This window comes from Monodelphis domestica, chromosome 4, assembly GCF_027887165.1.
Source record: "Monodelphis domestica isolate mMonDom1 chromosome 4, mMonDom1.pri, whole genome shotgun sequence".
Classification (NCBI taxonomy): domain Eukaryota; kingdom Metazoa; phylum Chordata; class Mammalia; order Didelphimorphia; family Didelphidae; genus Monodelphis; species Monodelphis domestica.
In genome coordinates this window covers 415472359-415492403 of record NC_077230.1, presented here as the reverse complement: position 1 = coordinate 415492403, position 20045 = coordinate 415472359, and the positions used below count along the sequence as shown (strand labels likewise).

The following is a 20045-nucleotide window of genomic DNA, read 5'->3' as shown; positions in this document are numbered from 1 at the left end:
ACAAATTGTATGTTTTCTTCAGCAGTTCCACTCCCATGGTTCTTCCTCTAGATGTGGACAGCGTTCTTTCTCCTAAGTGTCTCAGAATGGTCCTGGATCACTGAATCGCTGCTAGTAGCCAAGTCTATGACACTAGATCATTCCACACTATTGCAGCTACTATGTACCATGTTCTCCTGGTTCTGCTCACTTCACTCTGCATCAGTTCATGCAGGTCTTCCCAGCTCTTTCTGAATCATCCTGTTCATCCTTCCTTCCAGCACAATAGTATTCCATCCCCACCACAGAACACACTTTGTTCAGCCATTCCCCAATGGAGGGACACCCCCTCATTTTTCCAATTCTTTGCCACCACAATAAGTGCAGCTATAAATCCTTTCATGCAAATAGATCCAAGGGAAGACTGGCATCCCAAGAGTGTTTTCCCAAGACAGTAGACCCATCTGGTTGCTCAAGTCCACAAATGTTTATTTGGCACGTACAAAGTACCAGCAGGCAGTGTGCCAAGGGTTGATGGTAAAAAGAAAGAAAACCAAAAGCAGTCTCTGCTCTCAAGGAGCTGGAGGAGACAACACATAAATGATTCTGTACAAACCATAGAGACAGGGTAGAGCAAGGATGGTTTCAGATAGAAGGCACCAAGATGAAGGAAGACTGGCAAAGGCTACTGGTCCAAGTTAGGATGCCTGCTGAGATCTGAAGGAAGCGGAGGATGTCAGAGGACAGTCCCAAGCATTGAAGAACAGGCAGGGAGGTGGCAGATGGAGCATCTTGAGGCACAAAGAATAAGGAAAGCTACATGGCTCAGTGGGTTAGAGGGCCAGTCTAGGGACAGGAGGTCTTGGGTTCAAATCTGGCCTCAGATACTTGCTACCTGTGTGCCCTTGAGCAAGTCACTTAATACCACTGCCTATCCCTTGCCACTCTTCTGCCTTGGAACCAATATTTGGGATAGATTCTGAGACAGAAGGGAAAGATTTTTATAACAAATAAAATAAAACAAGGAGTTTCACTGGTTGGCAGAGTATATGGAGAATGGTAAGAATAGACCAGGTTATAAAAGGCTTTGAATGCCAAATGGAAGGTTTTATATTTGATCCTGGAGGTAATAGGCAGCCACTGGAGTTCATTGAGTGGAGGAGGGACACAGTCGACCTGTGCTTTAAGATCGATGTGATAGCTGAATGAAAGATGAATTGTGTGGGCAGGATGTGGGGTAAAGGGAGGGGCTGTCTCATGTATCATGATGACCTCTCAACCATTTTTTCATCTGTGCTTATGGGAGATTTTTCTCCTCATTATCTCTTTTTTCCGGTCCCTTTTCACCACCTCCATCATTCTCACCCTAACCCAGGCCCTCATCTCCTTTTGTCTAGACTCTCATTACCACCCTCTGATTGTTCTCCTTGCTTACAATGTCTGAACCATCCCAGGTATTCTGACCAACTTGCCCCTTTCCTCTCAATAACTCCCTACTGCCCAGAGAAGAAGGGAAAAATCCAAACTTTGCCTGGCCTTCAAAGCCCTCCACAATCAAGAGCCTCATCTCATGTTTCTCCTCATCTCCATACCCTATGTTCCAGACAGTCATTCAGTCATGTCCAATTCTTGTAATCCCATGGACCATGCTGTTCTTAGGGTTTTCTTGGCAAAGGTACTGGAGCAACATTCCAACTTCTTCTCCGGTGGATTGAAGGCAAATAGAAGTTAAGTGACTTGCCCACAGTCACAATGCTAGGAAATATTTGTGGCTAGATTTGAACTGGGGACCTCCCATCCCTAGGCCTGGACTTCTATCCTCTGGTTCATCTAGCCACCTCCTAGACTAGCCAGACTCCATTCTGTCTCATCCTGCTCCTCTTCACCTCCCTGGTTTTGTCCTCTCTAGAAGCCTATAGCCCTTATTCCTTGACCCTCATCTCCATCTTTCCTCCCAAGAAGTCTTTCTTGATAGTCCCCAAACCAGACATGATCTTGCCCTCTTTGAATTTTTCAGGACATTTTTTGACTTTGTGTACAAAACTTCTGCATTACAGGGGACAACAACCCTCTCACCCCAAGAGTTGGTTGTTAAATATTTATCCCTGGGCATAATTCCCCTTTATTATTTTTTCTTAAACCTTTACCTTCTCTCAGTATTTAAGAGAAGAGCAGCACACACTAGGTCATTGGGATTAAGTGACTTGCCCAAATACACACAGCAAGTAAGGATCTGAGGTCAAATTTGAATCCAGATCCGAAGCCTCACTACCCTACCTCCAGTTCAGGCCAAATCACTATGGGACAGGCAGAAAATAAGCTCATGAAAGTGACCAGGAGGTAGTTGGCCATTAGGAACTGGAACTCAGAAAAGATGCTAGTGAGAGTCATCTGTATAAAGGCGATAGTCCTTCCTGGGTTCATTGTGACCTGAGACACTTCTTAATTGTGTGTGTGACCCTGGGCAAGTCGTTTAATCCTGTTTGCCTAGCCCTTACTATTCTTCTATCTTAGAATTGGTACAAATATGTAAGGAAAGGGTTTAAGAAACAAAAAAGATATTCCACTACTACACCACCGAAAGCAGGGCAGGAAGCATCCCATGAAGTATGGCACATTGAGTTCTGGGTTTCCTCAAAAAGCCTGTTTCAACAATGAGGTACCACCTGACACCTATCAGATTGGCCACTGTGACAGTAAAGTGATAAATGTGGGAGGGGACGTAGATCAATTGGGACACCTATGCATTGTTGGTAGAGTTGTGAATCAATCCAGCCATTCTGGGGAGCAATTTGAAATTATGCCCAAAGGGCTATAAAACTGTGCCTTTGTACCCTTTGATCCTCTAATAACACCACTGGGTCTATATCCCAAAGAGATCATAAAAAAGGGGGAAAGGACCTACTTGTACAAAAATATTGATAGCTGCTCTTCTTGTGGAGGCCAAGAATTGGAAATGGAGAGGGCGTCCCTCCATTGGGGAATGGATGAACAAATTGTGGTCTATGATGGGGATGGAATACTGTTGCTCTCTAAGGAAGGATGATTCAGAAAGACCTGGGAAGAGCTCCATGAACTGATGCAGAGTGAAATAAGCAGAACCAGGAGAACATGGTACACAGTAGCAGTGATATTGGATGATGATGACCTGTGAAAGCTTGGTTAATGTCAGCAATGCAGTGATCTGGGACAATCCTGAAGGACTTGTGACAAAGAATGTTGTCCATCTCCAGAGAGAGAACTAATGGAGTCAGATGGATAAAGATCCTTCGAGTCGGTGTACTTACAGTTTTCTTTGGGGGTTGCTTTTGTGTGAGTGAGCTCTTACAACAAGGGCCCATATGGAAGTGGGTCTGGCATGATAATCAAAAGAAAATTTTTAAAAATGAAAAATTTACACACCTGTTTCCCCCTCACATCTTCTTCTCTTGCCACCAAACAGCCTTCCCAGATTGATCCAAGAAATAATACCTTCCCTTCCCACCACTCCACTGGACCTGTGACTACTCTGGTCTCACCTTTTACCCCTTTCCCCTGATTTTTAGCCCCTCCCCTGATTTGTACCATGTCACACTCCATCCGGCTTCCTGTCTCTCTCTTGGGTGTGTGGACAAATTAGAGCCCTTCTCTGCTCCGTTTAAGGGGGCAGCCAGGTCCCATCACCTCTCCTATCCAGCAAACTCATCATGGGAAGTTTGGGACACTGAACTCACTTAATATGCTAGCCCTTTACACAGTGAGAACCAAGCAACAATCCTGATGTGTCCTGGATCTGACTAAGCACTGAAGAGACAGTGAAAGAGTCCCTGCCCTCTACAGGCTTCCATTCTGCCAGGGTATTATGCTATAAACATCCCCAAGTAGATGCACAAAACGCCTATGGGTACTAGCAGGGAAGCCTTCCTGTAGGAGGTGGTGCTTTTACAGCTGAGCCTTGGTGGAAGGCAGGTGGTCAGTCTTTGTCTAATCCCTTACTGTGTTCCAGGCAGCCTCTGTGCTAAGCCTTGGGGATGCAAAAAAGGGGGGACAAAGAAGATTCCCTGCTCACCGGGAGCTTAGAATCTAAAGAGGAGGAGAGGGCACATGCAGTCCAATAGGCAAAGACAAACCAGGGAAACTGAGAAGCAGAATTGAAGGCTGGAAAGGCAGGAAGGGGCCAGTGGGAAAGAGAGCAAGGGTTTACTTTATTCAGAGTGGAAGCCCATTATCCAGGGTCAGAAATGGAGCTGCTGTGAACTGGAGGGAAAACTGCTGTAGAAGCTTGTTTTGTACTAATCAAAAAAGGGAGAATGTCCCATGGGAGTGGGTTCCACAACTTTCCTCTCCTGTATCACGAAGCTCTGAAGTGCTGTGATTTGGACACCTCCGAGCTCCATTTCTGACAGTGGACAATGATTTGGCCAGGATTGTCCCAGTGGGGATGTCCCAGATGGGGGGAGGGAGTGGGACATCCTTTAGACTCAGTACAGTCAGCTTCTTGCTATTCCGTGCTCTCAGTAAACTCCCAGCCTGCCTCATCAGACTTGTCAGTAACGAAGTTAATACTGCTTCTTATAAACAAGTCGTTGCCATGGGTAGTTAGGTAGCACAGTGGTTAGAGCTCTAGACCTGCAGTCAAGAGGATCTGGGTTCAAATATGGCCTCAGACGCTTCCTATGAGTGACCTTGGGCAAGTCACTTAACCTCAATTGCCTACCCTAGAATTCATACTAAGACAAAAGGATTGGGTTTTTTAAGTCATTGCTGATAATACAGTGATGCTCACAATGACCACAGTGAGAAAACTGGGGAGGGGATTAGAACAGCAAGTGGTTAATTGTGGGAATTGAGCGAATCACCCTGATTCCATCTTGGGACTCAATTCTGGAGCTGGTCCAGTTCCCTTTCTGTTCAATTACAGGCTTAGCCCAAATTCTGTCCTAGGAGAAAGCTTCATTCAATTGTGGGAATGGGAGAAAACCTTATTGTACTCTTTGAACGTAGCCCTGTGTATCTGGGAAACTGGACCACCTCTCTGGGATGCTTAGAGATCCTTAACCAAGGACCTAGGCGATGTGATCAGAAACAATTCTAAGAATATTGTAAGGAGTTTTCTCACAATTGGACACCTCAAGCAACCCATATGCCTTCTCTGAAAACTGGCCTCCTATTAATCCATCAGTTATTGTTTCCGTGTTTCTTTGATCGTTTCCAGATACTTGTGGAGGAGGGCTGGGGCACTTCTTTTCCTGAATTCAGAGAACTGAATTACTTTCCCTTTCCCAACCTGAAAAGTCCCTAATCTTTCCTCTAATTAGAAATCAGATTGCCTAATGTTCTATGGTTTCCTCTTAATCATGTGGCCTTATTCAATTGTTTTTAATGCATAAACGTCTATTTCCTCTTGTATTTGGGGTCCATCTCTAAACAGAGGAGGAAGGGACTTGGTCCCGGTCTGTTAGGCAGTTGGCGTATATTGCTTAATAAATTGATATGCTCAGAAGATCAAGCTGTGTTTCCTCATACATTTCACCTTTTGGCCATCAATCCAATGAGCATTTATTAAGCAGCTGGTGTGTGAAAAGCTGAAAAGATAAAGGCAAAAATAAATCCAGAAATCAATATAAGGCCATCCTTGCCCTCATGGAGCTTACACATCCTTAGGGGGCCAGGAGAAATACAACATGCAAGCAAGTACACGCCTTCCCTCCTGCCTCTCAGTTTCCCTAGTGCTAGGAATCTGCAGCTGGAAGCTATTCAGTGGAGAGGAGCAGACCCAGGGAGCCCAGGAGCAACCCACCCAGTAGAGACATGGCATGTGTGGAAGGTGGCAGGAGGAGAAAAAGAACCCCAGGTTGGGGGGGGACAGGGCACAAAGCTCTTTAAGTCACTCTACGTTGCCTCCTTATAAATATTATGTACATTCTCCCAGTATATTTTCAAATTCATGCCCAATATTTTCACTGTATTTAGAAGCGATTATGATGGAATGTTTTATACCACTGCTGTCATTCCCATGTTAGTAAATGCTTTTTCTTTAAGCCAATTGTGTCCATTTTTGTTGCTGTTCAGTTTAGTCATGTCCAATTCTTCATGATTCATTTCAGGTTTTCTTGGTAAAGTTTGCAATTCTTCCTCCAGCTCATTTTACAGATGAGGAAACTGAGGCCAGGGCCTGGCCCCAAGGAGAACAGCTAGTGGTATTTCTCTCCCCACCCCCCAATCATGCTTCCTCCTTCTCTGGACTAAATGTGGTCAGGTGTTTCTCTGCTAGCTTCAGTCCTCCCTCCACTCACTCAGGAACATTTAAGGGGGGGGTGGTGGGGGAGGAAGAGTACGGCGTCCCCTTGGGATGGCCTGGAGGAGCAGAGCAGAAGGCAGAGGGAAATTCCTAGAAACCTTATCAGAGCTATTAAGTAAGACGTCCTCATTTTACAGATAAGGAATCGGGGACCCAGACTTGGGGAAAGGACTTGCTAAAGTCCAATGGACAGTAAGCATCAGAGATGGGATTTCAATCCAGGCCCTGACATCAAAGATGGGGGGGAGATTAAGAGCTGGTCCCCATCCCAGGGTAGCTGTGTGGCCCTGGGCAAGTCATTTACCCTCTGTTTGACTCAGTTTCCTCATCTATAAAACGAGGATAGTACTAGCCCCTACTCCCAGGATTGTTATGAGGACCAAATGAGATAACAACCAAATGAGGTAAGGTGCTTGCCACATAGGAAGTGTTATGTAAATGGTAGCTGTTACGATCTTAAAGATAGATGCCTTTTCCCCTCCGCTGCCTGCATTAAGGGGAGTGTATTATGGGTATTTGATCTCAGAGTTCCTGCCAGTGCATGGATAATCACCGGGGACTTCCCTTAACCCTGTTTGCCTCTGCCTCAGCCATCTAGCCACAGACCCTGACAAAAGATGATGCTGAAGGATGGGGATGAGGAGGGAGCACTTCAGGGAAGAAGGATCAGGCAGAGAAGAGATGGGGCCAGAAGAGATCACGGCAAGAGGAGGAGGAAACAAGACCTGGGTCACAGAGGACAGCTGGGAGGCAGAAAAGGATGTATGGCAGACCTAGAGAAGGAGGGATGGGGGTCAGGCAGGTGAGATGGGGAGAGAAGAAGGAAAGGAGGAGGCCAGGGAAGAGGAGAGCTTGTGAGGCGGTCATTGCTCTTTGGGCACCTTGGAATCCTCCAAGGGTGAGGGACTCAAGCACAGTCAGGGAGGGGGTGGGTGGCTGTTTGCTATTATTGACCCTGGGGGGGGGCAGTCCTCAACAGTATTGTTGGGGGGAGGCAGACAATCACAACTTGGTTTTGCTTAGTTATCTGTAGCAAAGGTTCCCCCAATAGCATGTGGGCTATGTCCGTGATATGATGCGGGGGAAGAAAAATGCCCATTCTGAGACAGCTCCAGTTAGGAGAAGTGGTCAAGAAGAAGGAAGAAGTAGAGGCTCATGGGCCAGGGGATGCTTGCTGTGTGCCAGAACCCCAGGAGAGGGCGAGGGACTCCTCCCAGAGGTGGGAGTAAGAAAGCCCTCCAGTGAGCATCCTTGGCAGGAAGCTGGCTGCGCAGGGGAAGTGAGAGGAGCAGACTGCTGAGTAAGGGGGGAAATGAAAATGCCTGGCAGCCAAGAGAAGGACTTTGCCAAGGGGAAGACCAGGGGAGGCTGGATAATCTGCTGAGGGGGCGAGAGTGGAAATAGGTGGGTTGTACATTGAGAGCTGGAAGAGTCTTTGGGGTCTCCAACTTGCAAAACTTCATCAGATTTTACTAGGCTACAAGTTTGGGGTTTCTAGATTTCATGTTGGCAGACCCCATCTTCATTTTGTAAATGAGGCTCCCAGAAATGCTCAATGACTTAGCCAAGGTCACAAAACTAATAAGTTAGAGCAAAGATCCAAACCCTAGTCCTCTGACTCCAAATTTACTTTTCTCTCCACTCCACTAGGGGGTCTGTCTGTGGGAAAAGACTAGACCAGGAGAATGATACCAAGGAGGTGAAGTGACTTGCCTCAAGCCACCAGAGCCCTGAGGAAACACGTTCAGAACATGATCTCTGAAGAATCAACAAGGGGGATGAGGAGGACATGGTCAGACAGGCAGTGTGCCAAGAGCTGGGATACAAAGAGAGCCAAAAACAGCACCTGCTCTCACCCAGCTCACACATAACAAGGGGCAGACTACATACATATAGACAACATATCTGATGGGGAAATGGGCAGTCCTTTCTGAAGGGAGGCATTAGTAGCAATGCCCAAGTCTGGGCATTTTCACTGGTTGTCCCTCATGAAGAAAATGCTCTCCCTCTTCATCTCTTCCTCCTGGGCTCTCTGGTTTCGTTCTAGACCCAGCTGAAATCCCACCTTCTACATGAAACCTTTCCCAATCCCCCTTCACTCTAGTGAATTAGACCATGAGCTCCTTGAGAGCAGGAACTGTCTTCTTTCTTTGTACCCCTAGATCTTGGTCCATAAGGGGGTCTTACCCAGAGACTCAGACAGGACAGCCAATTTATTGCCTGCTACACATTCCTACATCTGATTTTCCAACTCAACCTACCCCCAAACAGAACTGATTATTTTCCCCCCTTTCTACCCCTTTTCTCCCCAACTTCCCCCAAATCAAATCACTATCCAAGCAGGCTTTCTGAACTTGCAAGTTCCCTCTTTGTGTTTATTCAATAAAGTCGGACCTCGATTTGGTATGTTTTCTTTTCTATTTTGTTTTGTAATTTATTTATTTATTTACCAATCAAAAGAAACAACAAATTTCCACCGAACTCACTAACTCCCTCCCCTGGTTTTCCTCTTGGATTTTCCATTCTTGCGCTTGATACTCTTTTCCTCTTTTCTATCTATTTTCCTCTTGCCTCCCCGTGTTCTATTATTTCTCACATTTTCCTTTAATTATCTTTCTAAGGAGAATGGCATCAGGGATCAACGCCGTCCCATACGAAGATGGACTCGTCTGTGTCTCTTTGTCACCCATTGCTCCTTCTCGAGCCCAGAGCCACTAAGGATAATTCTTTGTTATACCTTAGCTTATAATGGGTCTCCCTGACTCAAGTCAATCCCTTCTCCAACCCATCCCACTCTCCACGATTATCTTTTGCTGTTCAGTCTTTTTCAGGCGTGCCTGACTCTTTGGGACTCCATTTCGGAGGTTTTCTTGGCAGAGACCCCAGAGTGGTTGGCCATTTCCTTCTCCAGCTCATTCGACAGATGAGGAAACTGAGGCAAACAGGGTGAAGTGACTTGTTTAGGGTAACATAGCTAGGAAGGGTCTTTTTGTCATTTGCCCCCAGGATTTCCCATCTCTAGGTCTGGCTCTCTAGCTACTGAGCAACCCGGCTGCTCCGGCTTTTTAGTTCTTTAAGTCTTTGGCTTAGAAATAAGACCTTGACTACAGCAAGTGCTTAGTAAATGTTTATTGAATTGCATCGCAATGACCTTACACTTACTTCGCTGTGTCCGTGCCCGAGTTCAGGCTCAGACAATACTTATTCCACAAACATGGCTGTATCTGAGGCTGAGAAAGCCAGACTTCCTGCCGCCACTTCACAGAAGGGGTGGGGGGGGGGGAAGGGGGTGATGTAGCCGGAGACTGTCTGCTACTGGGATTCCAGGTTTACAAATCAGGACTCTGGTTCCAATGACCCATTTTATAAATGAGAAGATCGAGTCTGGGGTAGAATGGGAACTCGGCACTCCCTGAGAGTCAGTGGCTGCTCACATGGCAAGGCAGGCTGAGTGCTTCACCTGCAGGACCCGTGAGGTGGGTGCTGTTATTATTCTCATTTTACAAGTGAGGAAACTGAGGCTCAGAGAGGCAGATCAGCTTGCCCTGGTCAGGATATCACAGAACTAATCCGTGATGGAGACGGGACTCGAACCCAGGCCTTCCTGACACCAAGAGCACTAAACTGTCTGTAGGTCTGCTATAATCCCCCTGCCTCTCACCAAGCTAACTGCGTGTCTGCAGCCTGCGGCCTTGTAAGTGCATTCTGGGTGCTGGGGCTGGGGTGGGGAGGGGAGGCGAACAGAGAGGGCAGAGCTGGACCAGGCTGCATCCCTTCCAGAACTGCCCAGAGCACAGTCTAGCCCAGCTGCTGCTCCAGGCAGGCCAGGACAAGGTCAGGGAGAGGGATCTGCCCAGAGGGCTCCTGGCCTCAGTCTGCCTTCCTGCTGCCAGGGGCACCTACAACAGTGCGCCCTGAAACCAGTGGGAGCACCACAGGGGGAGAAAGCCTTGAGTTAGTGCACTATCAGTATGGAGAATGGCAGGGGCTCCCCTGGAGGACCAGAGCCCAGGGTGGAAGAGAGAGGAGCCACAGCAAGCTAGCAGCAGAGCTGGGAGGAGACAGAGGCACGCACAGGGGTTCTCTCTGCCCATCTGTCTGTCTGTCTGTCTGCCTGTCAACTCTCCCCTCCTCTCTGTCTCTCTCTGTGTCTCTCTCTGTGTCTCTCTCTGTGTTTCTGTTTCTCTCTGTCTCTCTTTCTCTCTGTTTCTCTCTGTCTCTCTGTCTCTCTCTCTCTCTCTGTCTCTGTTTCCTCTCTCTGTCTCTCTCTCTGTCTCTCTCCCTCCCTCCCTCTCTCTCTCTCTGTCTGTCTCTGTCTGTCTCTCTCTTTCTCTCTCTCTGTCTCTCTGTCTGTCTCTCTCTCTCTCTCTGTCTCTCTGACTCTCTCCTTTCTGTCTCTCTCTCTGTGTGTCTCTGTTTCTCTCTTTGTCTCTGTGTCTCTCTCTCTGTCTCTGTCTCTCTTTCTCTCTGTCTCTCTCTGTCTGTCTCTCTGTCTCTCTCTCTCCCTCTCTCTCTCTCCCTTCTCTGTCTCTGTCTCTCTCTCTCTCTGTCTCTGTGTCCCTCTCTCTCTCTGTCTCTCTTTCTCTCTCTCTCTGTCTCTCTCTTTCCCTTCCTCTCTCTCTCTTTCCCTTCCTCTCTCTCTCTGTCTGTCTCTATCTCCCTTCCTCTCTCTCTCCCTTCTCTGTCTCTGTCTCTCTGTGTGTGTCTCTCTTTCCCTTCCTCTCTCTCTCTCTCTGTCTCTGTCTTTCCCTTCCTCTCTCTCTCTCTGTCTCTATCTCCCTCCCTCTATCTCTCTCCCTTCTCTGTCTCTCTCTGTCTCTGTCTCTATCTCCCTCCCTCTATCTCTCTCCCTTCTCTGTCTCTCTCTGTGTCTCTCTCTGTGTTTCTGTTTCTCTCTGTCTCTCTTTCTCTCTGTTTCTCTCTGTCTCTCTGTCTCTCTCTGTCTCTGTCTCTGTCTGTCTCTGTCTCTGTCTGTCTCTGTGTCTCTCCCTCTCTCTCTTTCTCTCCCTCTGTCTCTGTCTCTCTGTCTCTCTCTGTCTCTGTCTCTCTCTGTCTCTCTCTCTTTCTCTCTGTCTCTGTCTGTCTCTCTTCTCTCTCCCTCTCTGTCTCTCTTTCTCTCCCCCTCTTTCCTCCTCTCTCTCTCTCCCACTCCCTCTCCCCCTTCTTCTCCCCCCCTTGTCCCATGTCTCCACTCCCCCACTTGCTTCCTTGGCTGCCCAAACAGCCATGCCCCCCCTCTCAGTTTCCCAGCCTGCTTTGCCAGCCTGTAGGTTTATATAATAAACCCCATTTAGGGCCTCAGGCCCCCTGGCAGCACTGGCTGCTCAGCCTCAGAGGGGGAGCTCAGCTTGCTGGAAGGGGGCCCAGAGGCTCCCCCAGGGCTCTGCTCACAGGACAGGCCACCCCATAGGGGTGAATATTCAGAGCAGAGCAGATGGGCCTGCAGCGTTTGGCCTGGCCCCAGCGGGGCAGCTCAGGGCTCAGCTGCTACAGAGATGGGGGCATGGCCTGAAATGGGGAAGGGGGAGAGGGCAGGAAAGAATGACCAGCCATAAGGAAACTGATACAGTTACAGAGGGGGGCCTGATACAGGCAGGGGTGCCGGGGGAGGGGGTGGGTGCTACATCTGGAGAGTGGGACAATGCCCAGCCCAAATGATCTGGAATGTCTTTCTATTTTCTTGGATGAGGGTTGCGGAAGGCCCTAAAGAGGAATATGAGGGGCAGCATAGTGGCTCAAGCACTGGCCCTGGATTTGAACCCAGACACTTCCTAGCTGTGTGACCCTGGGCAAGTCACTTAACCCCTAGCCCTTACAACTTTTCTGCCTTAGAATCCATAGTTATATCTATTCTAAGACAGAAGATAAAAGTGTCTAACAGTCTTGGAGTCAGTACTGTGTATTGGTTCCACTGCAGAAGAGCGGTGAGCAATGGGGGTTAAGTGACTTGCCCAGGGTCACCCAGCTGGGAAGTGTCTGAAAACAAATTTGAACCCAGGACCTCCCATCTCTGGGCCTGATTTTTTATCCACTGAGTCACCCAGCTTTCCCCAGAAAGTCAAGGTTTAAAAAAGGGAGGGGAAGAGGAAAGAGAAGGAGGAGGAGAAGGAGGAGGCAGAGGAGGTGGCAGATGGGCAAAGGGGGCCAAGGCCTCTGAACGCTTCTCTCCCCAGCCTTGAGAAGACAGAAGTGGGGTGGTGGGAGGAAGAAGGGCGCAAAGATAAAAGGGGGCCTCCTTTGGGCCCCGGGAGAGTCCCTCTGTGGAAGGGGCCTCCTGCAAAGGCTCCCGGGCAGAGCCGAAGGCGCCTTCCAGGTCACCGAATCCAAAGGCTCATTGAGGAAAAGAAGGGCCCGAGGCAGCGCCCAGGGGGCGAGGCCCAGCGGGCCCCATCTGGCAGAGGGAGATGACCGTGGTCCCTCCCCCTGGGTTCTGGGGGTCTGCCCTGGCTGGGACCGCAGACGGCCCCACAGACGCAGAAGGAGGTGCCGGGGCCTGGGGCACGGAGGACGGCGGCCTCAGACCTTGGCGAGGCTGGGCTGGTGCTCCTCCTGGATGGGCATCCGGCAGCTGTTGGTCCCTGCTGGCGGAGGGAGGGAGAGGCCGCTGACCGAGGTGCTGAGGCTGAAGGCGCGGCGCCCCCCTCTCCCTGCGGGCTCCCCGGCCGGCTGGGGGGGGGGGGGGGGCAGGAGAAGGGCCGCGAGGACTCACCGGACAGCTTGCAGAGAGCCAGCCTCTTGTCCCTCCTGCAGAAGAAGGCGATGAGCAGCAGCAAGATGAAGCCAGACACCAAGAGCACAAGCGCCGCTAGGAAGATGACGGATAACGGAACTGGAGGGCGAGAGAGGACGCGATGGAGGCTGAGGCCTGCTTTCTGGGCCCGCCGCGGACCAGCAACCCCCGGGCCTCCCGGGAGGTTTCCCTGCAGAAGGAAGGAAGGGACCGCGACTTCCCCTCCAGGCAGGCTCCTCTGAAGGCCCGGGAGGCCGCGGGAGCAAAGGGGAACCGGAGAACCCACTTCGTGCGCTCTCGATTGTTTAACCCTTGTTTTCTGTCTTAGTAACCACTCTGAGACAGAAGGGCAAGGGCTGGGCCATGGGGAAGTGACTTGCCTAAGGTCACCCGGCTAGGAAGGATCCAAGGCCACTCTGGAACCCAGGCCTGGCTCGGGCCAAGGCGGGTCAAGATCTCCCTCTTTAGAGCTGAGCTCCATCCCGAGCCCCGCAGCGGCCCCCATCATTTCCTCATCTTTACAAGGAGGATTCGGGGGCAGCCCGGTGCTTAGAGTGTTGCTTCTGAGGTGGAAGGGGAGGCTTTACCAAAAGAGGAGTTCCAGAGGCAGGATTCGAACCGAGGACTCCCGCCTGGGGGCTCTAGGGACAGCCAAAGTGCACTACACACAGCCGGGCGGAGGGCCCGGAGAGCCAGGGGAGGACACGGCGGCTTACACAGGTCTCGGTCAGGTCTGGGCTTCGGGTCCGGTCTGAGGCTCTGGGTGGCGGCCCTCGAGGCACTGGTGGGGGAGGAGCCAGGGGTCGAGGTCCGGGGGGACGTTGGAGGGCTTCGGGGGGGCCGGGGCACGTCGGGGTCCTCGCAGTCCGCGTCTGCCTCGCTGCTCCCTGCTCGCAGGGTGCGTTTGCCCAGGGCGGTGCAGCTGAGGAGTGGGAGTGCAGGCGGGCGCGTGAGCGGCCCCCCCCCCCCGCCTCTGCCGCCCCCCCCTGGGGTGTGGGGTCCCTCAAGGCGCCGGGCGGGGGCAGAGCGGGGGCTCCCGGCCCCTCCCAGCAGGCGGGCGCGGCGGAGGCCTCTTACTTGGTCCACGGTTTGCACTTGGTGTTTCCTCCCGGGGAAAAGTGTCCCAGCGGACAGCGGGAGCACTCTGGAAGCAAAGACAAGGAGAGCGTATCGGGCCCCAGCCGGCTCCCCCGCTCCGGGAGGGGGGAGGGGGAGGGAGGAGGGCCCGGCCCGGGCCGTGTCCCCCCACGCTCTTCTCCGAGGGGAGCCGCTCACCCACTCCCTGCTTGAAGGCTTCCACGGGCTGCGTCCCGGCGGTGCACTGGCACACGGTGTCCCTGGAGCTGTTGCAGCGCTGCCAGACCCGGCTCCCGCTTCCTGGGCAGCACGAGGGGAAGGGGCGTCAGTGCGGGGCTCCCTCTGCCCCCCGGGGCGGGCCCGGGCCGACAAGCTGCCCCCGGGCGCATTCCTGGCCTCGGAACTGAACGGAAGAGAACAGGGCCCGGGCCTCCTCTCCCTCCCCCAAGACCGTGGAAAGGGCCCGCCGGGAAGACCCGAGTTCAAAGGCAGCCGGCAAGTCCCTTCGCCTCTGCTGCCTCCATTTCCCCGGCTGTAGAATGGGGCTAAGAAGAGCTCCTCCTTCCGGGGCTGCTGTGAGCACCAAATGGCATCATAGCTGGAAAGGGCTTAGAGCTGGGTAGAGGCGGGCTCCCCAGGGCTCCCCAGGGCTCCCCAGTTCACTGTCCCTCCCACCGCTGGGACTGCTGGCTGGGATGGGCCTGCCACACCTTGCCCAGGCCCAGCACCACCACCACTCTACGGGGCAGCAGATGCAGGGGCATCCTGTGCTCCTCTCACTGACCACCCATGGAAGAGGTGCCCCTTGGGGACCCCTGATCTACACCCTGGCAGACCTGCCTTGCAGGGGTCCCCTCTGCCCCCTCTGGGAGGCTCCTCCACACCCCAGCAGAGGTCTATGCTCCAGGGGGCTCCCCGGCTCTGAGTGTGGGGGAGGGGGAGAAGGAAGAAGGGAAAGAGGAGGAGGGAGAGGAGGAAGAGGAGGAGAAAGAGGAGAAAGAGGAAGAGGAGGAAGGAGGAGGAGGAGGAAGGAAGAGGAAGAGGAAACAGGAGGAAGAGGAAGCAGGAGGAAGAGAAGGAAGGAGGAGGAAGAGGAGGAAGGAGGAGGAGGAAGGAAGAGGAAGAAGAAGCAGGAGGAAGAGAAGGAAGGAGGAGGAAGAAGAAGAGGAGGAAGGAGGAGGAAGGAAGAGGAAGCAGGAAGAAGAGGAAGCAGGAGGAAGAGAAGGAAGGAGGAGAAAAAGGAGGAAGGAGGAGGAAGAAGAAGCAGGAGGAAGAGAAGGAAGGAGGAGAAAGAGGAGGAAGGAGGAGAAGGAAGGGGAAGATGGGGAGAAGGCTTCTTCGGGCTTCCCTGTTGCCTCTCCCCCCTCTGTCTTCCTCCTTCCACGTGGCATGCCCTTCCACTCTCTCCCGCCTCGGGAGCCTCCCTCTAAAGACTGGACAGAGAACCACCTCCATGGAGCAGTCCTCCCTGACCTGAACTCTTAGTCCTGGGCATCTGGCAGTGGGGAAAGCCCAGGCTGGCCGTCACAGGACAGCCGATGCCCATGGGGCCACTTGCTCCCTGGAGATGGCCTCGGAGGCGCCCCTTTTCCCTGGGCCTCAGTTTGCCCATCTATAACAGATGTCGGCCCTGCCCCCTTTTCCATCTCCCTGGCTCCAACGTGGAATCCCTGGAGCCCCGTGCCGGGGGATGCCCGCTCTGGGCTCGTCTCTCCCAGAAGCCTCCGCACTCACGCCTGTCTCCGGCCCTCTCGGCCTCCCACGCTCCCGCGCGTTCCTGGGCCGTCTTCTCTCGGTAGCCTCCCGACGCCCCGGTGCCGGCTCAGGGGCTCCCCAGGCTCAGGGCAGCTCCTCCGGGTCTCTGCAGTTTCTCTCCCACCCCCGGGCAGGTCTTGCTTGGTGGCAGGGGGACAGAAGGGCGCTAGAAGGGATCCCCAGACGAGGCCCACCTCTTCCCCCTGGGCGGCCCCGACCTCTCTGGGGGTTCTTAAGCCCTCCCTTCCTTTGCGGCCCTGGAAGTCGTACTTGGCGTCTCTGAGACAAAAGGGAGGCCTTTGACAGTGTGGAGCATCGTCCCAGGCAGAGAGCGGGAAGGCCAGGCCAGGGGCGAAGCCACTTGCCCAGGGGAGTGAGGAAGAGCCTGAGGCCACGCTGGAACCCAGGCCCGCCCCCCTCTCCAGGCTGGGCTCTCTCCCCTGAGCCACCCAGCTGCTGCTGTCTTGTCTGTTTTGTCACGCGCTGACCAGAGGAGGTGAGCCTTTGTTCGGCTTGGACTGACTCCCGCTCAGCCTCTGCCCCCGCTATCTGCCCCCCAGAGCGGCTCATCGGACCGCCGTGACCCCAGAAGGCGAGAGTGGCCCGACGGCCACGCACTGGCGCCCTGCTTGGGCCTTTGGGTGCAGGAAGCCTCCTCACACCCTGCGCAGGGGATTGCCCAGGCATGAGGGAGGACAGAGCCAGAGCGGATCACCGGATCACTGGCGCTGTCCCAGGAGCCCGCGGCCGGCCAGAAACCGCCTTCCAGCCACAGCATCAGAGCACTGAGAGGGAGACGCAAGCTTAAAACAGGGGATGTCAGAGCCGGGAGAGACCTTAGAACAGGGGATGTCAGAGCCGGGAGGGGCCTTAGAACAGGGGATGTCAGAGCAGGGAGGGGCCTTAGAACAGGGGATGTCAGGGCCGGGAGGGGCCTTAGAACAGGGGATGTCAGGGCCAGGAGAGGCCTTAGAACAGGGGATGTCAGGGCCGGGAGAGACCTTAGAACAGGGGATGTCAGAGCAGGGAGGGGCCTTAGAACAGGGGATGTCAGGGCTGGGAGAGACCTTAGAACAGGGGATGTCAGGGCCAGGAGAGGCCTTAGAACAGGGGATGTCAGAGCAGGGAGAGGCCTTAGAACAGGGGATGTCAGGGCTGGGAGAGGCCTTAGAACAGGGGATGTCAGAGCAGGGAGAGACCTTAGAACAGGGGATGTCAGGGCCGGGAGGGGCCTTAGAACAGGGGATGTCAGGGCCAGGAGAGGCCTTAGAACAGGGGATGTCAGGGCTGGGAGAGGCCTTAGAACAGGGGATGTCAGGGCTGGGAGAGACCTTAGAACAGGGGATGTCAGGGCCAGGAGAGGCCTTAGAACAGGGGATGTCAGAGCAGGGAGAGGCCTTAGAACAGGGGATGTCAGGGCTGGGAGAGGCCTTAGAACAGGGGATGTCAGAGCAGGGAGAGACCTTAGAACAGGGGATGTCAGGGCCGGGAGGGGCCTTAGAACAGGGGATGTCAGGGCCAGGAGAGGCCTTAGAACAGGGGATGTCAGGGCTGGGAGAGGCCTTAGAACAGGGGATGTCAGGGCTGGGAGAGGCCTTAGAACAGGGGATGTCAGAGCAGGGAGAGACCTTAGAACAGGGGATGTCAGGGCTGGGAGAGACCTTAGAACAGGGGATGTCAGGGCCAGGAGAGGCCTTAGAACAGGGGATGTCAGAGCAGGGAGAGACCTTAGAACAGGGGATGTCAGGGCCGGGAGAGGCCTTAGAACAGGGGATGTCAGGGCTGGGAGAGGCCTTAGAACAGGGGATGTCAGAGCAGGGAGAGACCTTAGAACAGGGGATGTCAGGGCTGGGAGAGGCCTTAGAACAGGGGATGTCAGGGCCGGGAGAGGCCTTAGAACAGGGGATGTCAGAGCAGGGAGGGGCCTTAGAACAGGGGATGTCAGAGCAGGGAGAGACCTTAGAACAGGGGATGTCAGGGCCGGGAGAGGCCTTAGAACAGGGGATGTCAGAGCCGGGAGAGGCCTTAGAACAGGGGATGTCAGGGCCGGGAGGGGCCTTAGAACAGGGGATGTCAGAGTTAGGAGGGCCCTAGAACAGGGAACATCAGAGCTAGAAGCAGCCTCAGAACCCAGGATGTCAGAATTGGAAGACTTCGGAATGGGGGGAGGCCCGTTACGACACCCTCTTTGGGAAGACCAGGGGGTGCCCACGACGTTGCTTCCAGCGGTTGGCGGGAGGGATGGAGGGGGCAGCTCTGGGCAGGAAGAAGCGGTCGTGCCAGCCTTGGGGTCCAGTGAGGCCGAGTCTGGTCTAAGAGCCCCAGACTCCATTTGCTGCCCTTCTGGGGAGGCCCCGAGCGGCTGCGGGAGGCAGGGGAGGCCTCGGCCACGGGAGCTGTGAGGGAGGTGCCTACAGGCCAAGGCAGGCCTCGGGGAAAGCGAGGGACCCCAGAGGCGGCCCGGGAGGGAGGCGGCAGGGAGGGGAGGAGGCTCCAGCTCTCACCGACGTTGCACTTAGTGCAGGGATTGCAGGAGTAGTAGATGCGACCCTCGCTGAAGAAGCCTTCCTCGCAGCGTTGGCACTGAGTGTCTTCTTTGTTGGTGCAGCGCTTCACCATCCCAAAACCTGCGGTGGGGCCGAGGGGAGCCAGCGTGAGCTTTGCTCTGTCGCCCAATCCCCAGGGCAGCGCCTCATCTTCGCAATCCCCTCCCTCCACCCCCAACTGCCCATCCTGCCCTCGCCAAACAGGGCTTCTGGCGATTTCCCCAAGTGAGATGCGCCATCTACCACCTCCACACCTTTGCACTAGTCAGCCCCTGAGCCTGGGGAACAGTTCTCTCATCTTTGCTCCTCAGAACCTTTGTCTTCCTTCTAGGCTCAGCTCAGGTGTCACCTCTCCCAGGAAGCCCTCCCTGAGGCCCAAGCTGCTGATCCTATGCCCTGCTCAGGGAATGCTCTTCTTCTGGGGCCAGCCTTACAGACTAAAATGCATTAAGAACCTATCATGGGGGGTGGAGGTGGCTTAGTCGATGGAGAGCCAGGCCTAGAGATGTGGGGTCCTGGGTTCGAATGTGGCCTCAGACACGTCCCAGCTGGGGGACCCTGGGCAAGTCCCTTCACCCCCATGGCCTAGCCTTTACGGCTCTTCTGCCTTGGAATTGATACCCAGCATTAATTCTAAGATGGAAGGGGAGGGCCTTTAAAAAACAAAACAAAACAGGAATTACTTAGAGGCTGGCAGTCTAGTATCATGGATGTAGCCAGTGGCATGGTGGAGTCAGGAAGGCCTGAGTTCAAATCCTGCCTCAGACACTTACTAGCTTTATGACCCTGGACAAGTCATTTAACCTCTGTCTGCCTCAGTTTCCCCTGTACAATGGCTCCTACCTTCCAGTTCTGTTGGGAGGATCAAATGAGCTATTTGTAAAGTGCTTAGCACAGTGCCTGACACATAGTAGGTGCTATAGAAATGCCCTGTTGTGGAAACACTGCTAGCCTTGAGCTCAAGTCCCAGCTCTGACACTAGTCTGAGCCTCAATGATCTCATCTGCAAAATGGGGGTGAGGATGACTCCTGCAGCCCCAGAAGGCTGGATTCCGATCTCCCGGGGCAGTACTGGTGGGAAATGACTAGTGAAGCCCAAGAAGCCGCCCTTGTCAGCATCCCACCCAGGATGAAGGGTGGGAGGGCTTGGGACAGACAGGAGGTTGGCCTTCATCAGGAAGGTCTGGATGGTTTTCTCTGACTATGAGGTCCTTGAGTCCATCCCGAAGGACAGAGAGCTCAGCCCACCTGGCACAAATGGTGGCTCCTGCCTAAGGGTCTCGGGCACAATTCCAACCCAGGTCTTTGGCCTCGAGGCTCACCATGGGTCCTTCAGCGGAGTGTAAGCTTCTCGAGGGCAGGGACTGCTTCCCCTCTGGCTTCCGATCCCCAGCATGTAGCATGGTGCCCGGCACTAACTGTTGAATATTGTGGTTGGAGTCTAATATCTGAGCCAGATCCCAGGGAGGCCGGGTACCCCTGAGGTTTACTGCAGCCACCCCCAGGCTTGTCTCCTCCAGGCAGGCAAGCTCACCTCCCCACACATAGCCCTGGGCCCATGGGCACACACTGTCCCTCTCCTGGCCCTAGAAAGGAGGGGTGTGGGAGGACTCCCTGCCGCAGGGTCTTGCTGGGGCAACAGTGACTTGGATGGGACCTCCACAACCCCAGTTAAGGA

The 20045-nt window shown here is 53.6% G+C and overlaps 1 protein-coding gene across 1 annotated transcript; it reads right to left on the bottom strand.

Moving 5' to 3' along the window:
• Positions 1–9373: 9373 nt before the first annotated feature.
• Positions 9374–19770, bottom strand: TNFRSF4 (TNF receptor superfamily member 4). Its single transcript, XM_056826207.1, has 11 exons — positions 19665–19770; positions 18326–18448; positions 18000–18105; positions 16537–16606; positions 15801–15961; positions 14742–14804; positions 14265–14386; positions 14067–14133; positions 13706–13911; positions 12969–13088; positions 9374–12837 (listed from the first exon to the last, which is right to left on the bottom strand). Exons 1-11 carry the CDS (start codon positions 19768–19770, stop codon positions 12776–12778), a joined length of 1206 nt encoding a protein of 401 aa, XP_056682185.1. The 3' UTR covers positions 9374–12775.
• Positions 19771–20045: the final 275 nt, after the last annotated feature.

Excerpts from the sequence above, each read along its gene's own strand:
- TNFRSF4 (XM_056826207.1), bottom strand. The coding sequence starts at position 19,770 with ATGCTACATGCTGGGGATCGGAAGCCAGAGGGGAAGCAGTCCCTGCCC. Across the intron at positions 14,805-15,800 it reads CGAGAGGGCCGGAGACAGGC|AGTGGTGGTGGTGCTGGGCC; the intron begins GTGAGTGCGGAG and ends GCTGCCCCGTAG. Across the intron at positions 14,387-14,741 it reads CCCAGCCAGCAGTCCCAGCG|CTTCCCCTCGTGCTGCCCAG; the intron begins GTGGGAGGGACA and ends GCACTGACGCCC.